The sequence below is a fragment of the Amphiprion ocellaris genome, chromosome 2 (genome assembly GCF_022539595.1).
Source record: "Amphiprion ocellaris isolate individual 3 ecotype Okinawa chromosome 2, ASM2253959v1, whole genome shotgun sequence".
Taxonomy (NCBI): Eukaryota; Metazoa; Chordata; class Actinopteri; family Pomacentridae; genus Amphiprion; species Amphiprion ocellaris.
This window is the reverse complement of record NC_072767.1, coordinates 33,537,757-33,555,299: the sequence shown is the minus strand read 5'-3', so window position 1 is coordinate 33,555,299 and position 17,543 is coordinate 33,537,757. Positions and strand designations below refer to the sequence as shown.

The window sequence follows — 17,543 nt, the reverse complement described above, 5'->3', positions numbered from 1 at the left end:
TCATTTGATATGATTATCCCTAGAGGAAAATAAATATTTTGAATTATGATACTGTTGCATTTTTACATGTATGTTGCTATAGAATACTGACATTAGAGATGTGCTTTCAATGCTGTGTCAGGGAGATTGGCTGGAAAATAACCATAATTGTGGGATAATTGTCATCATTTTACTCACCAAAGTGTTCAAACCAGGCAGTTGATTAAATTTGATGTAAAGTCTAAATATTCTTTTTCTTGCCAGGACTTTGTTGCACAGACAAACAACTAGCATTGTTGGAAAGTTCACTGGTGTGACTTTAAGCATTAATCAAGGTGACTCTTTTGTCCTGCCAATACACTCCAAACTCAGTGGTGTTCAGCTTACATTCACAAATGAAACAGGAAATCAGAAAATCCTCACATTTTAGAAGATGAAACGATCAAATATTTGACATTATTGATCCATGTTTTCAGCACTGATATGCTCTAAACAGATAAGTAAACCCATCAAAATTAAATTTAGTATGTGCCAGCCGTTGGTTTGTATGTTGGAAAAGTGTTGTTGCAAATAATCACAGCAGGACAGTTTATAGCTATTGCAAAAGAATGTGTAAGTTTTTATGTTTTTCTTCTGAAAGTGTAATTCAGGATGGAATTTGCTGAGTCTAACAGACCTCAGGAAATAGGAAGAAGGAGGTCACGTCAACCTAAAAGTTGCATAATTTTTTTCAAGGTTCCCTGTCGCAATGAGAGTTCAGGAGCTTTGGAGAAAAACCATGCAGCCGTGTGTTTGCATGCTTCTTCGACCGCACTTTCTGTTAATCATCTGCTTTTGATCGTCTCAAGGCTCCCAGGAGTGTAACTGATGTGCAGATGTTGGGCTAATTAACCACATGCCATCTAGCTGAGCTGCTACAGAAGATCTGACAAGTATATCCTGAACAAAAAACAACAAGGCAAACATGTTATCTGTTACTGTGTGACAGTCACTGAGGAAAAGGCACATTTCCTTTTTAGAAATCTGATTCAACAGTTTTCGTTTCTGACTCTGCACAGGGAGTTGTGGGTTGCTCCATTTGGAAATGATCTAGAGAAGCTTTTGGGTTTTTTTGCTGCTTGTTTGCTCTACAACCAGTCAAACAGCTGGATGTGTGTTTGTGTTTCTAGTCGTGTTTGACAGGGAGTTACTCTCTCACCCGCTGGCCATTCCTGACCCAAAGGCTTCAGGCTCTCGTGTTGAAAGACATTTTCATTTATTACTGTGAGAAATGAGTTTCTGAAAATGATATTTTTGTGAAACCTGCACATTAAGCTGTTTATTCCCTTCCAACGTCTTCTTTTTTTCCCTTTTCCAGAGACACTTCTTCAGGAATCTAGGCTCCATCATAACCTATGCGTTTCTTGGTACTGCCATCTCTTGTTTTGTTATTGGGTGAGTGTCCCCTTTCTGTTTATCAAATGTAAATTACAAATCGGTAACTTTATGAAAATCACACCCCACAGTTGTCTGCTGTTTAATCCAAACATGCTGTATATTCTGCTTCTTTCTCCGCTGGACGTCTCCCTGCAGGAACCTGATGTACGGTGTGGTCAAGCTGATGCAAGTGGTCGGACAGCTGACGGACAAGTTCTACTACACCGACTGCCTTTTCTTTGGTGCCATCATTTCTGCCACAGACCCAGGTACGAGACACGCATGCCAACAAGCAGATGAGAAACTGTGAAGCCGTTTCTTGCTGTGTTTGTGAGATTGCATGTTGATTGAACTTGTCCTTCATCTCCGTGTGCAGTGACGGTGTTGGCCATCTTTAATGAGCTCCATGCAGACGGGGATCTCTACGCTCTGCTGTTTGGAGAAAGTGTGATGAATGATGCAGTGGCCATCGTGCTCTCCTCGTGAGTCACATTTCTGCTTTATCCAGCAATCAAATGTAACTAAGTAGATTTGCTCAAGTACTTGTAGTATTTTAATTTCATGCTATTTTATACTCCACTTATTCTTGCTCTCTGTATGTAGACTTTGGGTACAAGTCTGCCATTTCCATCCTGCATTTCACACAAATTTCTAATCTGCTACAGCTAACATGTGCTACCATTTTTAAAATTCCCTTTCACTACATTTAACAACGGCAAAAACTGACAAAAGCAACCACCTATATGTTGGAAATTTTGACCTGCTTGCCTTTTTCTGTGAATTTTAATGACAATGTTTGCCTCCCTGTGTACAAGAGTTCCACTAAAACAAGTCCCCTTGTCACTGTTTTGCAGCTCATAATGATGGTGTCTGGTTTAAGTAAATACACACACTTTAAGCATTTTCCCAGATAGCAGAATGAGGATTATATGCAGTCAGACCATTCTCCAGAGCTGACACAGCCCTATAGACAAAAGTCTGGTTGTCAGACTATACTCTATAATACAGATTTAAATATTAGACTTTTTTCTCCACTACATCTATTTGACAACTTTGACTACTAGTAACTTTTAAAATTAAGATTTTTGAATGTACAACACGTTATGTTAGGATTTTAACTTCCCTATTACTATAGACTAGTCGAGCTTAGAGTAAATAACAGTTGTTTAAGAAGTATTCAGATCCTTCAAGTAAATGTACCAACACAGGGGTCAACCATATAAAGACAAAGGTGACTAAATAAGAATTGAACCAATATTAGAGGTGCACAGATATTCTTTTTTAAAAACGGATTCCTACCTTCATCGTTCAATAACAACATTTAATACAGTAAACATTTTACGGTGGTGAAAGTAGAACCTTCAGGCCCTTAACTTAAGTAAAAATACTAATACAGCAATGAAAAAACTGTCTATTACAATGAAAAGTTCAGCATGAAAAACCCTGCTTTAGTAAAACTCCATAAATGTTAGAAGCAGAATTTAGATGATTAATAGTGAAGCATCAATGTGTCGGCAGCATGTTACTGTTGTAGCTGCTGCAGCTGTGATCTACTCTAAATCTTTTCTTTTTTTTGGATAAATGTGACAGCTCATCACATGATTAATGTCAGAGTCAAAAGGAAAACAAACGTCTGATCCACAGATGTTTTCAGTTTTTCTCTGATCTTTGATTTTTGGTGAGACGTTCAATCACTGGAACAGTTACTGACATACAACCATGTGAGAAATTTAGAGGAAACAATCATTTTGGTGGACCTGTCAAGATTTGATAGACATTGTATATGTTGTACACTGCTTTTTGTGAGAATCCATTAAAGGTTGGAAACTGTGTTGTGTTTTACACATTTGTTTTATGCTAAGTAGTTATCCTGAGAATAACTTAAGCTGTCAAATAGATATAATGCAGTAGAATCTGCATTTTTTGTCTCTGTAATGTAGTGGAAGTATAAAGTCGCACACAATGGAAATACTCAAGAAAATTCCTCAAAAATATACTTAAGTGAATTACTTGAGTAAATGCTTTTAGTTACTTTACACAACTGTGAAATAATTTAACATTACCTGTGTTTGAAATGTGAGGATTTGCTGATTTTCCTTTTAATCAGCTATTTTGCTGTTTGGACTATTGGTTGGATAATTGATTGGTTGATTTGTCACCAGTTTCTAAATATGTATGCATGACGCAATTAATTATGAAAATGATCACCAGAAAAATCCATAATTGAAATAATAATTAGTTGCCGTCATTTAGAAAATTGGGAAAAATTAGCTGCATCTCAACTAATTAAAATGCTGCCTGCACATTAATGCAAGACTGATGCTGATCAAATAATATATGTGCTAAAGTACACCAGTACCAGGAGTCATTATTCTGCATTGTCAACCTTTACTTGTATTACTTTAAGTACATTTCCTGATTACATTTACATGCGTTTATCTCAGATATATTTTGAATGCAGCACAGTTGTAATAGAGTGTGGTATTAGTACATTTACTTAAGTAAAGGCTATGAATACCACATGCTCGTTCCTGCTGCACAAAATAATTTTTCTACCTGCGTGCTTTGTGAGTCTTTTTTTTTTAGCTCTTTTTGAAATCCAGTGCTGACATGTGAAACAGCAGCACAGCTTTGCATCACTGCTCCTCCTGACAGACAGACGGACAGACAGAAGGCGCTCTGCCTCCCTCTGCTGGGACATTACAAATCACATCCTACTACATATATTTAGTGGCGAACGGTGCTATTCGGTTTTGCTGCATATACAGTACTATACTGTATACTATGCAGAAATACTGCACATAGGGACACATTTATTTTACAAAAAAGGTAGAAATTGCGTTAAAATTCATGACATATTCAGAAAAATATATCTGCCAAACCATGTTTTTTTTGGGTTTTTTTGTATTTCAGGTCTATCGTGGCCTACCAGCCCAGTGGCACAAACACTCACATGTTTGACGCTTCAGCCTTCTTCAAGTCGGTGGGCGTTTTTCTGGGTATCTTCAGCGGCTCCTTTCTGATGGGTGCAGCCACAGGAGTCGTCACCGCTCTCATATCCTTCTCTGTGTGCGTAATTTGAAATTAAATTTTTACCCTTTCATTGCCAGACTGATTTGTTTCTTGCAGCAGTAGCGGTGTTTATAGTTCTTTAACTGAACTGTCACGTCACCAAGTTCACCAAACTGCACTGCTTCCCGCTGCTGGAGACGGCCCTCTTCTTCCTCATGTCCTGGAGTACTTTCCTGCTGGCTGAGGCCTGCGGGTTCACAGGTGAGTTGTGTCAGATTTACAGTGGGGAGGGAATGTGGGAGGGAGGCATTAGATATGTGTTATCAGGATACTGAGAGAAGCCTTCATGTTCAGTGTCTGTCAGACTTTAGGCTGATGTAAATCTATGCTATAAACTATGTAAAGTGCAGAGTGTAACAGACATGTAAGGCCATGTCACACGTAAAAAGGTATTGTGGAGCCTATAAAAAAAATATTTCCTGTCCAAAAAGGCTATAACAATATGGGAAAAAGTGAATGTTTTTGTCACACAGCACAAACTTATATTCAGCTTTCCTGCTCTTTTTTCCAGTTTCCAAATTTTCACTGGATACATATGTCTTTTTGTGATAGAGTGCTATAGTTTCAGTACTTGAGGACAAAAAAAAAAGAATGCTCAAGCTCCAAAAATGCTAAATCTTATATTTGTCATTGTGCAGGATGGATGGATGGATGGATGGATGGATGAAGCTGCACAGTATATCATATCCGCATTGACATTGCAGTGTGGAGGTGCTTGATTGGCACTTTCCACTTTCTGCCATATTAACTGAAACTCGTCATGCAACAGCGTTTGTTTCTGCTCGATACAAGAAGAGAACTTATGTGTTTCTCATTTTCCACATAACTAATCTACCAGAATAGTTTGTCTGAACATCATTCATTCTAATTTAAAGGTTCTTGGACACTGACCAAAGATAACTACTCTGTCGGACTCGGCACTATCATGCAATTGTTACCACTACAAAAAGCAACACAACTAATTTGTTTGACAGTTTAAATCAGCACCATAGCTCTGCATGATGAGAGACAGATCTGAAAGCAAAAAAACTACTTTAGATCCTTTTGCCAGAACCATTTAAGAAAGTTTCCAAACAGTTCACGCTCAAAAAGTCTTCACAGTCAAAAATTATTCTTCAAAAACTTTTGACATTATTTTAAATTACAAAATCACCCCAATCATTTTAGAATTATTAAATCTTTCCAAATGACTATCTGTACATTTCATATCAAAAATTGTATTGCAACTAAAAATACCTGAACCTTAGTCATGTTACCAATGTTGCATCTTTTAATTCAAGCTCACATAATGTTGATTGTGCAAGAAACCCATATTTATGAGCAGTTATAACTAAGTACTGCTGCACCATCAACAGAGTTAAATCTGTCTGTAATACAAATGAAATGTGACAGGGACTTAAATACAGATTATGCAGCAAATGAAATTAGCAGATAACATATTGCACTGTAGCAAAGCAATAAGAGGACTGAAGATTGGTTTGGCTTGGATGTTTCTTGTGAATTGAAATGACAGCCTGTCTGTGCAAAGCAGTCGCCTGCTGAAGTCACTGTATTAGACCCATTAATGTTTACGTGTTTTTGTGTGTTGTGATCCAGGTGTCGTAGCGGTGCTGTTTTGTGGCATCACCCAGGCTCACTACACCTACAACAACCTCTCTGAAGAGTCCACCAAACGCACCAAGCAGGTAGCTTCCAGTTGCTTCTGTCTCATGCAGCCCCTTTTTATTTTTGGACCGTTGTGAGCCCCCCGATAGTGTGAGCTGGGTGCTGGTGCCAGATGGCGCCATGATCAGCCTGCTGTGACCTTAATCGGGGCTGTCTGAGGACATCCCTCCTGATGTGACTGTTCAATTTCCCAGAGGGGGTTCGGTCTTGAGGACAGGGTGCAGATTAGCACTTGGACAACATGCAGCGTGACACATTTTGGATCAAGGCACTGGCAGCCGCCTCTTATTCGATTTCAAGGAATGATACCAACACATAGCGAAGTAGAAAGGTTAATGTACGTCACTTAGATTAAAACAGAAGCGGTGACAGTTCTTCTTCTCGACCCTCTAGTTTTCCTTGTCTCCTTGTTGGTGTGTTTGCCCTTGTCCTTTACCTCAGAGCAGTGTAGATGTAGCCTCTGTAATCATCTCGGCAGCCAGAGAGTCTGCAACTCAGGCTGGAAGAGAAAAGAAACAACAGCTTCCAACTGTTTTCTGGATTCAGACCGAATAAATGAGGCAATTGGCTCAGAGAACCAGGACTTTGTTAACTCTTTAAAGCTGCGATATGCAAGATAAAACATTAATGCAGCAGCCAACAAATAGCTGCTATGTAAAGGAATAGTAGAGTTAAAGTAACGTAGTAAAGTGGAGTGTTCTAAGCATAGACTGTGGATGAATGGACTTAACCTTTGGGTCTAAAAAATGATGCCAACATAAAGGTGCCTCAAACCTGCAATCTTCCTAAAAGCCAGCAGGGGGCGACGGGTTGCAGAAAGAAGTGAGATTGTATTTAAGTCTGTGAGGAAATTACCCTACTTACTGGATTTATTACTGCAGTAAACATTTTCCTAATGAGTTTACGGTCTCAGTCACTAGCTTCTATACTCTATAAATACAGCATGGTGTTGATTTAGTAAATTATGGTCTCATTTAAAGTAGAATAGGTGATAAAGCAGGTTATGTTTGATGTCAGGGCAACTTTGTGATTGACACTTTGCTCCTGTATTACTGTCTCCGGTCCAACTGACTGTGAAAACAGACATAAATGGAGCAGAACACACACAGGATGAGAGCAGTTCAGTGTATTTTATAGAGACAACTTGGGCTAAAGGTTGTAACTACAATATTTTTGCTTAACATTTGTGTGCACAGCCTCCCTGGTTGTGAATGAATGTGAGGAGAAAGGGAAGGTTTAGCCAGCATGCATGTTTTTTGTTTTGTTTTTTCAGTCTGAGATGCTCTTACTCTAGTGATATTCAGAACCTTTAAAGCTCGTCTTGTGGATTTTCTTTAATCCTTTAACTATTTACTGAAATTATATTGAAGTCATGCTGATTATGATGTTTTGTTTGCAGCTCTTTGAGGTCCTTCACTTCCTGGCTGAGAACTTCATCTTCTCCTACATGGGTTTGGCTCTGTTCACCTTCCAGAATCACATTTTCAGCCCCATCTTCATCCTTGGAGCCTTTGTATCCTTTCAGTGCCCAACAGGCTGGGATTTTTCTGTTTCCAGTCTGGAATATCTCTGTCACAGACTTTTTCCACAGCTGCACAAGTGTGCCATAGTTGATGACTTGGAGTCTGCTAGGATGTCCTTGTGGACGAGCCAAAGTGGATCCCACTGGAGAATTTTTGTCTCATTCACCTACAAACAGACCTTTCTAGGAAAGAAGTTTTGGATCTTTTATCTGTTGCTTAGATCAGGAAATTCTGCTACAGCACTGCACTGCACCCACACCAGAAAAAGAAAAACACACAAGTTTCACATTTTAACATGCAAGATAACACTTTTCATTTTAATGCGACACACAAACTTATTACATCATAGCAAGAGACTTTTCTTTCTATTAATCTCAAACTTGAGACATGGTGAGAATCCACTGTCATTGATGATGGATGATATTATGATGAGTCAAGTTTCCATGAGAAATGATGCTACCTCTAGAGAGTCAGACTCATTCTTCACTCACTCGCATATGCATTACAATGTCATCCATCACGGTAAATAGCAGCAGAATCCCACCATGTTTCTACAAAAGCACAAAATAGATCATATATACTTCATGTTATAACAATAGTAGTTATTAAGTTAATTGAAAAATTTCACCAAATAAAAAGAAAAATGCTACGCTGTTATAATAGAATAATTTTTTTGTTTTAACATGATCAGCTTGTATGTTGTAATAATGTGAAAACATCTTGTTACAACATGAAAAAAATCTTGTTGCAACATTAAACTGATCCATTTTTTCTAACTTATGTAGCAGCAGTATGTTTTGTAAATTCCTCTCTGAATTTCTCCAGCTTTAAGCTGCTCGCTTGTAAACTTCTTAACTCGCTTGTCAGATCGCCATATTCATTGGACGAGCTCTCAACATCTACCCGCTGTCCTTCCTTCTCAACCTCGGTCGAAGGCACAAGATCAAGGGAAACTTCCAGCACATGATGATGTTTGCTGGTATGAATAAAACAACCATGTTTTGCTTCATTCTCTCCATCAAGTTGGTGTCAGTGTGATGATTTTTGATTTTCACCGTCTGCAGGTCTGCGTGGGGCGATGGCGTTTGCTTTGGCCATCCGGGACACGGCTACCTACGCCCGCCAAATGATGTTCACCACCACGCTGCTCATCGTCTTCTTCACTGTCTGGGTGTTCGGTGGGGGAACCACGCCCATGCTGTCCTGGCTACACATCAGGTAACTAAATACTTTCTACCTTAGAAAAAAACCCGCCTTTTGCACAACTAAAAAATTAAATAATAGAAGAGTTGATATCAACGGAGTATTCTACATTTATCATTTCTAGAGAAAGATCAGAGATAAATCAAAACTCTGACAAAGGCCAACCTTGAATATACACAGCATGAACAGCTTTCTAAACTGTACCTCCTGCTTCTACCTGATTGTATGCACTGCCCAAAAAGGGAAGGAAATGTTTGGATTTATTGTCTTTTGTGATCTAATTCATCTTTACTGGGGATTAGAGATAAATGAGTGCATTAAATAAAAGGTGTTCTTTAATTCTGTTGCTTGTAAATGAGAATTATATCCTGTTGCAGTTCCGTCTAAAGCCAAGATGCAGGTCTTTTCCCAAATTTTAAGCAAAGAGTCGGAAAAGAGGCTCAACATTGTGAGTTTGTGAAGCAACCAAGAAATTGTTGTTAGTTACAACAAATTTTTTAATTCAACATTTGTACACTACCGTTCAATACGTTGGGGTCACCCAGGCAATTTCACATTTTCCATAAAAATTCACACTTTTATTAATGTGCTAACATAATTGCACAAAGATTTTCTAATCATCAGTTAGCCTTTCAACACCATTAGCTAACACAATGTAGCATTAGAACACAGGAGTGATGGTTGCTGGAAATGTTCCTCTGTACCCCTATGGAGATATTCCATTAAAAATCAGCTCTTTCCAGCTAGAATAGTCATTTACCACATTAACAGTGTCTAGACTGTATTTCTGATTAATTTAATGTAAAAAACATGCTTTTCTTTCAAAAACAAGGACATTTCTAAGTGACCCCAGACTTTTGAACGGTAGTGTATATATTTGTAGATGCATTGAGCTAGAGGCGTAATTTGAAATATCGGCAAGTAAAGATTAAATTAACAGAAAATACAGGCATATGAATAGAAATTTAGATAAAAATTGGCTAAAAACCCCCAGTTAAATTGCTGAGACAATAAATCCGTTAAGAATAAATAGAACAAGTAAGGTTTGAGACAAAGTGACTCAGCTCAAACAAGAACAGCTGGAAGTGAGATAAGACAAAATTAAAGACCTAATTTGGACAAAGAATAGACATGAGGCAAGACTGATCTGCAGGTTATTCCAGGTTGCAGGCACACAGTGAGTGAGAAACTTCAGGAAAAACAGTCGATATCTGAAACATGATCTGATCATTTGAGTGTATTCAAAAGGGGATGAAATTAAAAGGCAGCAGTAATGGCCTCATAAATAAATGTATTGTCTATGAAGCCCAACCTCAGCGTACAGCTCACAGTGATGAGTGTTTTAACTATCAGCAGTTATTCATTTTCATGCAGAGTGATAAATAATATCCAAGAGCTGAAGCATGACTTTATAAAATGTCACAAAAATACTGGTACTGATAGAGAAGTTGCCTCAGTCAGCTACTATGCAGAGAAAAAAAAACATTATTTATTCCGCTAAAAGAGGCTTTTTTAAAAATTTAATTTGCGCACCAGGTTACTCACATTGTAATTGTATATTGACTTAAATTCCAAGATACTTGTACTCCATAACTCTTTCAATGTTATTACTATTCTTGGTAGAGATGACGGTGTTATTATAGTCAGCATTTTTGGCTCTCAGCGGGTGTTTCTTATTTCAAAAATACAGTTCAGTGGAAATGTACCGTATAGTTTCAGTTTAAGCTGCATTACAGTGTGCAGGATAAAGAGTGGTGCAGTTACTGTGCTTTGGTGATCACAGGTAATGCACAGCTGGCAAACTACTGCAGCTAAAATGAGAGAAATGAAAGCAAGCAAGTTAAATAACCACAATTAACCTTCTACAGAAATTATAGAAAGACGTCATGGAAAGAGAAGTCAGACCTGGCTACTGGTGAGAAAGCTAAGCGTCGATAAAATTAAAAATAAATGTTTTTTTTTTTTAGCAGGTTAGCTGTTGTTGGTGTCTTGTTTTAATGAACAGATGTTTCATAAATGAATGAGGCTGTATCTAAATAGAATCAAAAGTAAGAAAGATAAGTTACCAACTAGCTTAGTAGTATAGCCACAATCAGCATTTTTTGTTTGAATGGATTTAATGCCATTTGTTTTGGTAAATCTACGTTTAAATAACATATTTGTCATAAATTGTAAATCATAAGTTAATAGACATACAAACACTAAATGAAAACAGAGATATATTCCGCGGTGGAAGAAGCACTTAAATCTTGTACCAACACCACAGTGAAGTGAAAGTCATGCATTTAAATTTAAGCAAACGTACAATAGTATTAGCACCAAAATACACCCAAGACGTTCTCTAGCAGGAAATTTTAAGCATTCAACAAATTAACAATGCACTAGTTTATGCATTTTCTCTCTCAATTTGTGGTGGAAATGTCTTCATTCATGTAAAAGGACAAAGGCATGTGTTCTAAATGTTGAGGGAGACGTACCTCCTGGATCCACACTGAAGTCTACATCGATGTACTAGAACAAGTACTTTTCATCACTGGATGTATTAAAGTTTAATTTCTTCAAGAAAGCAGTCAAAGTAGAGATAAGATACTTATCTGAGGAGTGCTATGGCAATTATTCTTTTTATATCTGGGCAAAAAATAATTGAAAAAGCGATGAATTGAAGTCATTAATAGAATCTGTTACTAAACTTCAAAAGCTTGTTTCTCAACGTGACTGTTTTTGCAGTAGAGCTATACAGTAAATAGTTTTATTGTCAACTATTCAATTAATCACCAACTTTTCTAATAATCGAATAGTCAGTATCAGCAACTTTTTAACCCTGTAAGACCCAAATATATATTAAAAAAAGAGCAAAAAATAGCCAAAAAAAAAAAAAAATATATATATAACAGTGGGTTTTACAGGGTTACGAAGAAAAAACGTCGTCATCGTCAAAAACATTCAACTCCAGATTGTTGAATGCAAATATTTTCTGTTCATTTGGTCCTCTGTGGCCGTAAACTGAATATCTTTGGGTAACGGGATTTGGGTAACGCTGATCACCATTTTTCACAATTTTTCTGACATTTTTTAGTCCAAACAACTAATCAGTTCATCAAAAAAATAGTCAGTGCATTAATTAGTTGCAGCCTTGTTCTGCAGTGTCTCTTTGTATATATGCACCAGTTTCAGTAAAGCACAGCTACTTTCTCCTACAACCACTGGACATCATTACTCTGATCATGTGCCGTCTGGTGGGACTGTCCAGGAGATGGGGCCAGAGTTCTCCACGGCTGCTTATTTTCCATCTCCTGGTTCTTTCCTTTACACCCGCTGGGACTATTGTTGCATTCACAGTGTTTTCCACCACAGGATCTGCACCGCCTCACTGATCTCTTGAGCCAGACGTGACACTGACTCTAATCACCACGAGCTCGACGTGTCGCTGCAGTGATTTGGTTTCTCTGCTATCAGTCTGTGTCGAGCTCAACGTCACTTTATTTGTTGTGACCACGATGCACTGGGAGCCGCTATTTGTCACGATAAAGCGGATTATGCACCGATGCTGTGTGTGTTTGTGTGTGTGTGTGTGTGCGTGTGTGCGTGTGTGTGCGTGTGTGTGCGTGTGTGTGCGTGTGTGCGTGTGTGTGCGTGTGTGTGCGTGTGTGTGTGAGTGAACATACTCTGCTTAATATGAGTAATGCCTCCTCAGACTGAGCAGGAACTATTGTGCTCAGTGGAGGTTTAGAGCGCTGCCAAAATCTCCCTGTGAACTTGTTGCCACGGTAACCAGGACATGTGGCACATAGCAGGCGGATATCGGCCGTGCATGGCGACCTGGGTTAACTTTGAACAGGTTTTTTGACTTTCTGGAAATAATATTAAAGATATCTTGTTTAATTAAGTAGAAGTAGAATTAACTTCTATTTTCTGAATTGAATTGATTGAATTGAATTAAATGTATTATCATTACACAGGTGCAACTAAAAAAAAAAATCATGTACACCTTATTTTTTGTAATTTAATTCAAAAACTTCCATATGTTGTGTTCTATATCAATTACATGTGAAGTGAATTATTTCAAGCTTTTTTTTGTTTGAATTTTGTCTCAATACTAATTTACTCAAAATGAAATATCCTAATAATTTGAGATACTGGATTTCAAGAACTATAAGCCATAATCATCAAAATCAAAACCAAAAAAAGGCTTTAAATATTTAATTTCCCATGTAGTGGATATATAATATATGAATGTTTACCTTTTTTAATTGAATTACAAAGAGAAAAAATACTTTTTCATGATGTTCTCTTGCTGTACACATAGGTAGGCTACAACTAAATTGTATTTGACTTGTCTTTGGTGATTAAAATGAATCATCAGTAGCTAAAAAATACAGACAGATTATTGAAAATAACCACAGCTAACAAAGGGCTGTACCAAAATTTTACAAAAAAACATCAACAGAGTTAGCAAAACAAAAATACATGTACCAGAAGCTAGCAGCAGTTTTAAAATAATGTAGGTGTAAGTCAGTTAAATCCAATTCAATTCAATTGCTGTACATGACGCTGCTCATGTGAGGCTTCTCATTGGATGATGGTTCAGCAAAGCATCTGAACACTGTTAGCAGAACTAATGGGTGGATAAGACTGTTAGAAAACACCTTGAAGTAGAAGAATCTCATTAACAGAGAGTTTGTGGAGAACAAGTTCTTTGTTCATTAGAGACGTGCTCAAAATTTGCAAGAACTCTTGACATGCGCTTAAACAGCTTGTCACATGTGATTATAGTTGTGCGTATTTAAAAAGGCAAGTAGCCTTCGACTCCCTGTAGCTTCTAAGATACCACAAATATCTGCAACGTCATTGCAACAAGTTGAAACTCTAAAGAAAGATATCTGTCGTTACATTTTGACTAGTCAGAATTTTTAGGAGACATTTACAATGTGATTCTGCCTTAAGGTTTTTTAAAAAGACAACGTACAGATCTTCAAATGAGAAGAAGAACAAAAAAAAAGCAAGAACAAATGACACCACTTTCACCATTTATGTGTATTAAGTTTCTCATTATAAATTTCTGCTTTTCAGTGACCGATGACTAGTCATAATTCTAGTTTAAGATCTCTTCAATCAAAACGTCTACATCGTCCTTTTAAGGTATTTTAAATTAAACTTTAGTGAAAATGACCTTGTACATATCTTAAACTGGGATTTTACTTGCCATAATGTAATTAAAAATGCCTTGAATTACAGTTTTGCCTCGTAAAAATGACATTGCAAATGTCTACAATGTTAACTTTGGATAATAAAACTCAGCTATTAAATGTGAAAATGGCTGGCCACAGTTATGACGCATCAGAATTAAACCGTAGAGATCTGAAACTGGAATTAATATTAGTCATATTTTAGTTGCGGATATATGTAATGTTAATTTTGGATAATCAGCTACTGCTTTCAAAGGTTGAAATGGGTTGCCTTATTAAAGACTAGTCAGAATTTTACTGTTGATATCTGCAACTGGAATTAATAGTAGTCATAATTCAATTGCAGATATCTGTAATGAGAAGCCCCACACACATAAATGGTGAAAGTGGTGTCATTTCTCTTAAAACGGATGTCATAGTGGATGTCTGAAATGCTCTTTTTGAGATGAATTCAGTCTAGCTATTACTGTAAATGTTAAAATTGCTCGCCATGACTGGGCCCCTCTGCAGCTGCATAAATTTGCACATTTTTACTCTTTATGGGGGACACTTTCAAATCTGTGAAGGGCATTAAAAAAAAAACTTCTTACAGTCCATCACTGAAGAGTGTTTCTCCCCCTTTCTTTATGTTAAAGATGGAATTTGCAGGAAGTCATTTATAAGTTTTCATGTCAGAGGCTTCTGGCTGTGAGGATCATTAGGAGGCAGCAGGGTGATGTGATGCAGGACTGAAGCTGGGAGAGAAAACAGCTGGTGTGAGAGGAGTCGCTGCTGTTATTGGGTTTTTGATGGATGGTCTTTAAGCAGGCAGGCGTGCGGCTTATCTTGGAGCTCGACAGCGCAGTCATCAGTCGAGAATCGAGATCTCTCAGTGCTCATGTTGGAAGAAGAGCTGCTAATCTCTCAGCTCCAACCGGGAGAGTTTTCGGCCCTATCTGCCCCATCATCTGTTCAGCGTATTTCAGTGTGATGTTTTAGTCTAATGAGCATTTTGAGGAAAGATTGCTGTAGTTTCTTTTTAGCTTTGAGTGTGGTTGAAGATAAGATGAAATTTTGCGTTAAAATATTTATGAAACACAAAACAACTGCGACAGAACTGGCAATGGCAGTTAAAATATGAGTCTGAATGTTAGTTAATATGTGAAAGAATTCGGACAAAAGTGCTGAAAACACATTCTAAAGTGATACTGAAAGAAGCAGAAGTGGTGGTCAAAATACAATTTGTGAAATGAAAAACAGTGAAGTTGAAACCAGTTTAAGTTTTAACAGATATGACAGTGAACCTTCCAGAGTAAGTTACCTACAGTAAGTCAATCCTTTTTCTATTACAGGTTTTCAGAAATTTAATGCATAAATGTAAAAATGAATCTAATAATGCACTAATTAGCATTTATCTCCAGAACAGAATTCAGAACGCTGCATGAAGCCAGCTTCAAAATTCCTCCTGTTTTGGTGACATATTAGAGTCAACGGTTTTTAGAGAGGAGATTCCTCTTGTTATCACTTCATAAATCAAGAAATACTGCCAGAAACCAACAAAGAAGTCAATTTTCGCCGTGTTTGGAAGAAAAATATGAATGATGTATGAACAAACCCCTCTGTAAAAAACCTTCATAATATAGATAAGAATAAAACAGGTAAGTTACATTCCTACTGAGGTGGAGATTTCTGTCTCAGTGTAAGAGAAAAAACTCAGTTACAGAAACAGCCTTTAACTATAGATATATGCTGTACGATTCCATACATTTCGTGTTCATGAGTGGAAATTTTAACTAATATATATTAACTTGAAACTTTCCCAGTTGATTACTAACATTAAAACAATAATTTTTTATATATACGTTTTCAGAAATTGTACATATATATGCAAATTACGTATTATCTCAATAATATACACTCTCATTTTAAAAATAGTTTGGTAAAATATACACCTAAATGTGCATATCAATTTTGAATGTTTGTTATGGAAGCGAAAAGGTAAAAATTAATCGATATGTGACAATAGTATGTTTCAGCCTGTAGTCTTTCACCTTATTTAAATAAAATAAATAAACAAAAAAGTTGTATTTATATATATATATATATATATAAAAAACCCAAATATGGAAAAAAATTGCCAATAAAACAGCAAAAAATATAAATAATAGTAATAATATATAAACCCAAATACAGAGGAGAATTAGCAAAAAAAACCAAAAAAGTGTCTGTGTGTGTGTGTGTGTGTGTGTGTGTGTGTGTGTGTGTGTGTGTGTGTGTGTGTGTGTGTGTGTGTGTGTGTGTGTGTGTGTGTGTGTGTGTGTGTGTGTGTGTGTGTGTGTGTGTGTGTGTGTGTGTGTGTGTGTGTGTGTGTGTGTAACAAATACAGAAAAAAATAAAATAAAGCTACAAAATATAAACAGTAATAGTACATAAATGATGTATTTCTGCAACAGTGGGCTTTACAGGGTTAATTTAAGTGTTCAGTGAAGCTGAAGTAAGTGAAAGTTTAGACACTGACAGGACGAAGGTGTGAAGAATAAATCTTTAAGTGACAGCTGAAGTGTGATCACCGATAGCAGATGAACTCTCAGTTAATCGATATAAGATGAAAGCTGTGGAATTATTCATTTGATTTACCAACACAGAAAGCAGTTGAACTGCCAGTAGAAGAGCTGCAGTTATTTCATCCATCATTATTTTTAATGTGGGCATCTAAACATCTGCTGAGCCTCGGTGCCAAGACTGAGGATTAGTTCATGTCCTCAAAAGAAAGGATCGTACCTGTCTGAGATAGTTGCTAATTATTGTTTTAAGAGTTTTGTTTTTTTGGCCTTTATTATAGTGCTCATTGGAGAGAGAGAGAGAGAGAGAGAGAGAGAGAGAGGAAACATGGGGAGAAGAGTAGGGGATAGACATGCAGTAAATGGCCATGGGTTGGACTTGAACCCATGACCGATACATTGGGACTATAGCCCTTGTTTATGGGTCAATCAACCTGTTGAGCTACAGGGGTGCCCGCCAATTATTGTTATGAAAACACTGAGTGGTCACCATTATCTGCTGTAACTTTTATTTGCTGTATTGTATTACAGTACTGCCGACAAAAACAAATCTGAACAATATGACTGATATGCTTTTATCTTTTCTTAAAAATACAGAAACGTTGTAATGTGTATGCAAAATTCATGTCTGATTCTTGAGAAATAACATGTAATCACTGTTTTAGTTAATGTTTACTTAACTCATAATCCTTTGAAATTGAAGTCTATTTGTCGAGGGAGACCTGGCCAAGAAGGCACACCATTATAAAGTTACAAAAAGTTAGACAGTTCAGCATGATAACAACAGACAAAGGACAAAAGTAAAACCACATCAAAACGACCGAAGGATTAAAGATGCACTTAACAAAATCCAGCTTTAGAATATCAATTGTGCTCTTCAGTTACACAGCTTTTTATCTGAGCTTTGAACTCTCTCACAAGAACAAAATCATTAAGCTGCAGTGTGTTGAAGGTTATTC

The 17,543-nt window shown here is 37.1% G+C and overlaps 1 protein-coding gene across 5 annotated transcripts in view; it reads left to right on the top strand.

Moving 5' to 3' along the window:
- slc9a7 (solute carrier family 9 member 7) overlaps positions 1-17,543 on the top strand; it is a 43,611-nt gene that overhangs the window by 7,008 nt on the left and 19,060 nt on the right. For all 5 annotated transcript variants that reach the window (XM_023267073.3, XM_023267074.3, XM_035946745.2 and 2 more), the window contains exons 4-12: positions 1,337-1,413; positions 1,552-1,664; positions 1,772-1,877; positions 4,309-4,450; positions 4,563-4,668; positions 6,064-6,152; positions 7,532-7,645; positions 8,523-8,634; positions 8,720-8,873. In XM_023267073.3, coding sequence (XP_023122841.2) covers positions 1,337-1,413; positions 1,552-1,664; positions 1,772-1,877; positions 4,309-4,450; positions 4,563-4,668; positions 6,064-6,152; positions 7,532-7,645; positions 8,523-8,634; positions 8,720-8,873 — 1,013 coding nt within the window. The remainder of the gene's footprint in view (positions 1-1,336; positions 1,414-1,551; positions 1,665-1,771; positions 1,878-4,308; positions 4,451-4,562; positions 4,669-6,063; positions 6,153-7,531; positions 7,646-8,522; positions 8,635-8,719; positions 8,874-17,543) is intronic.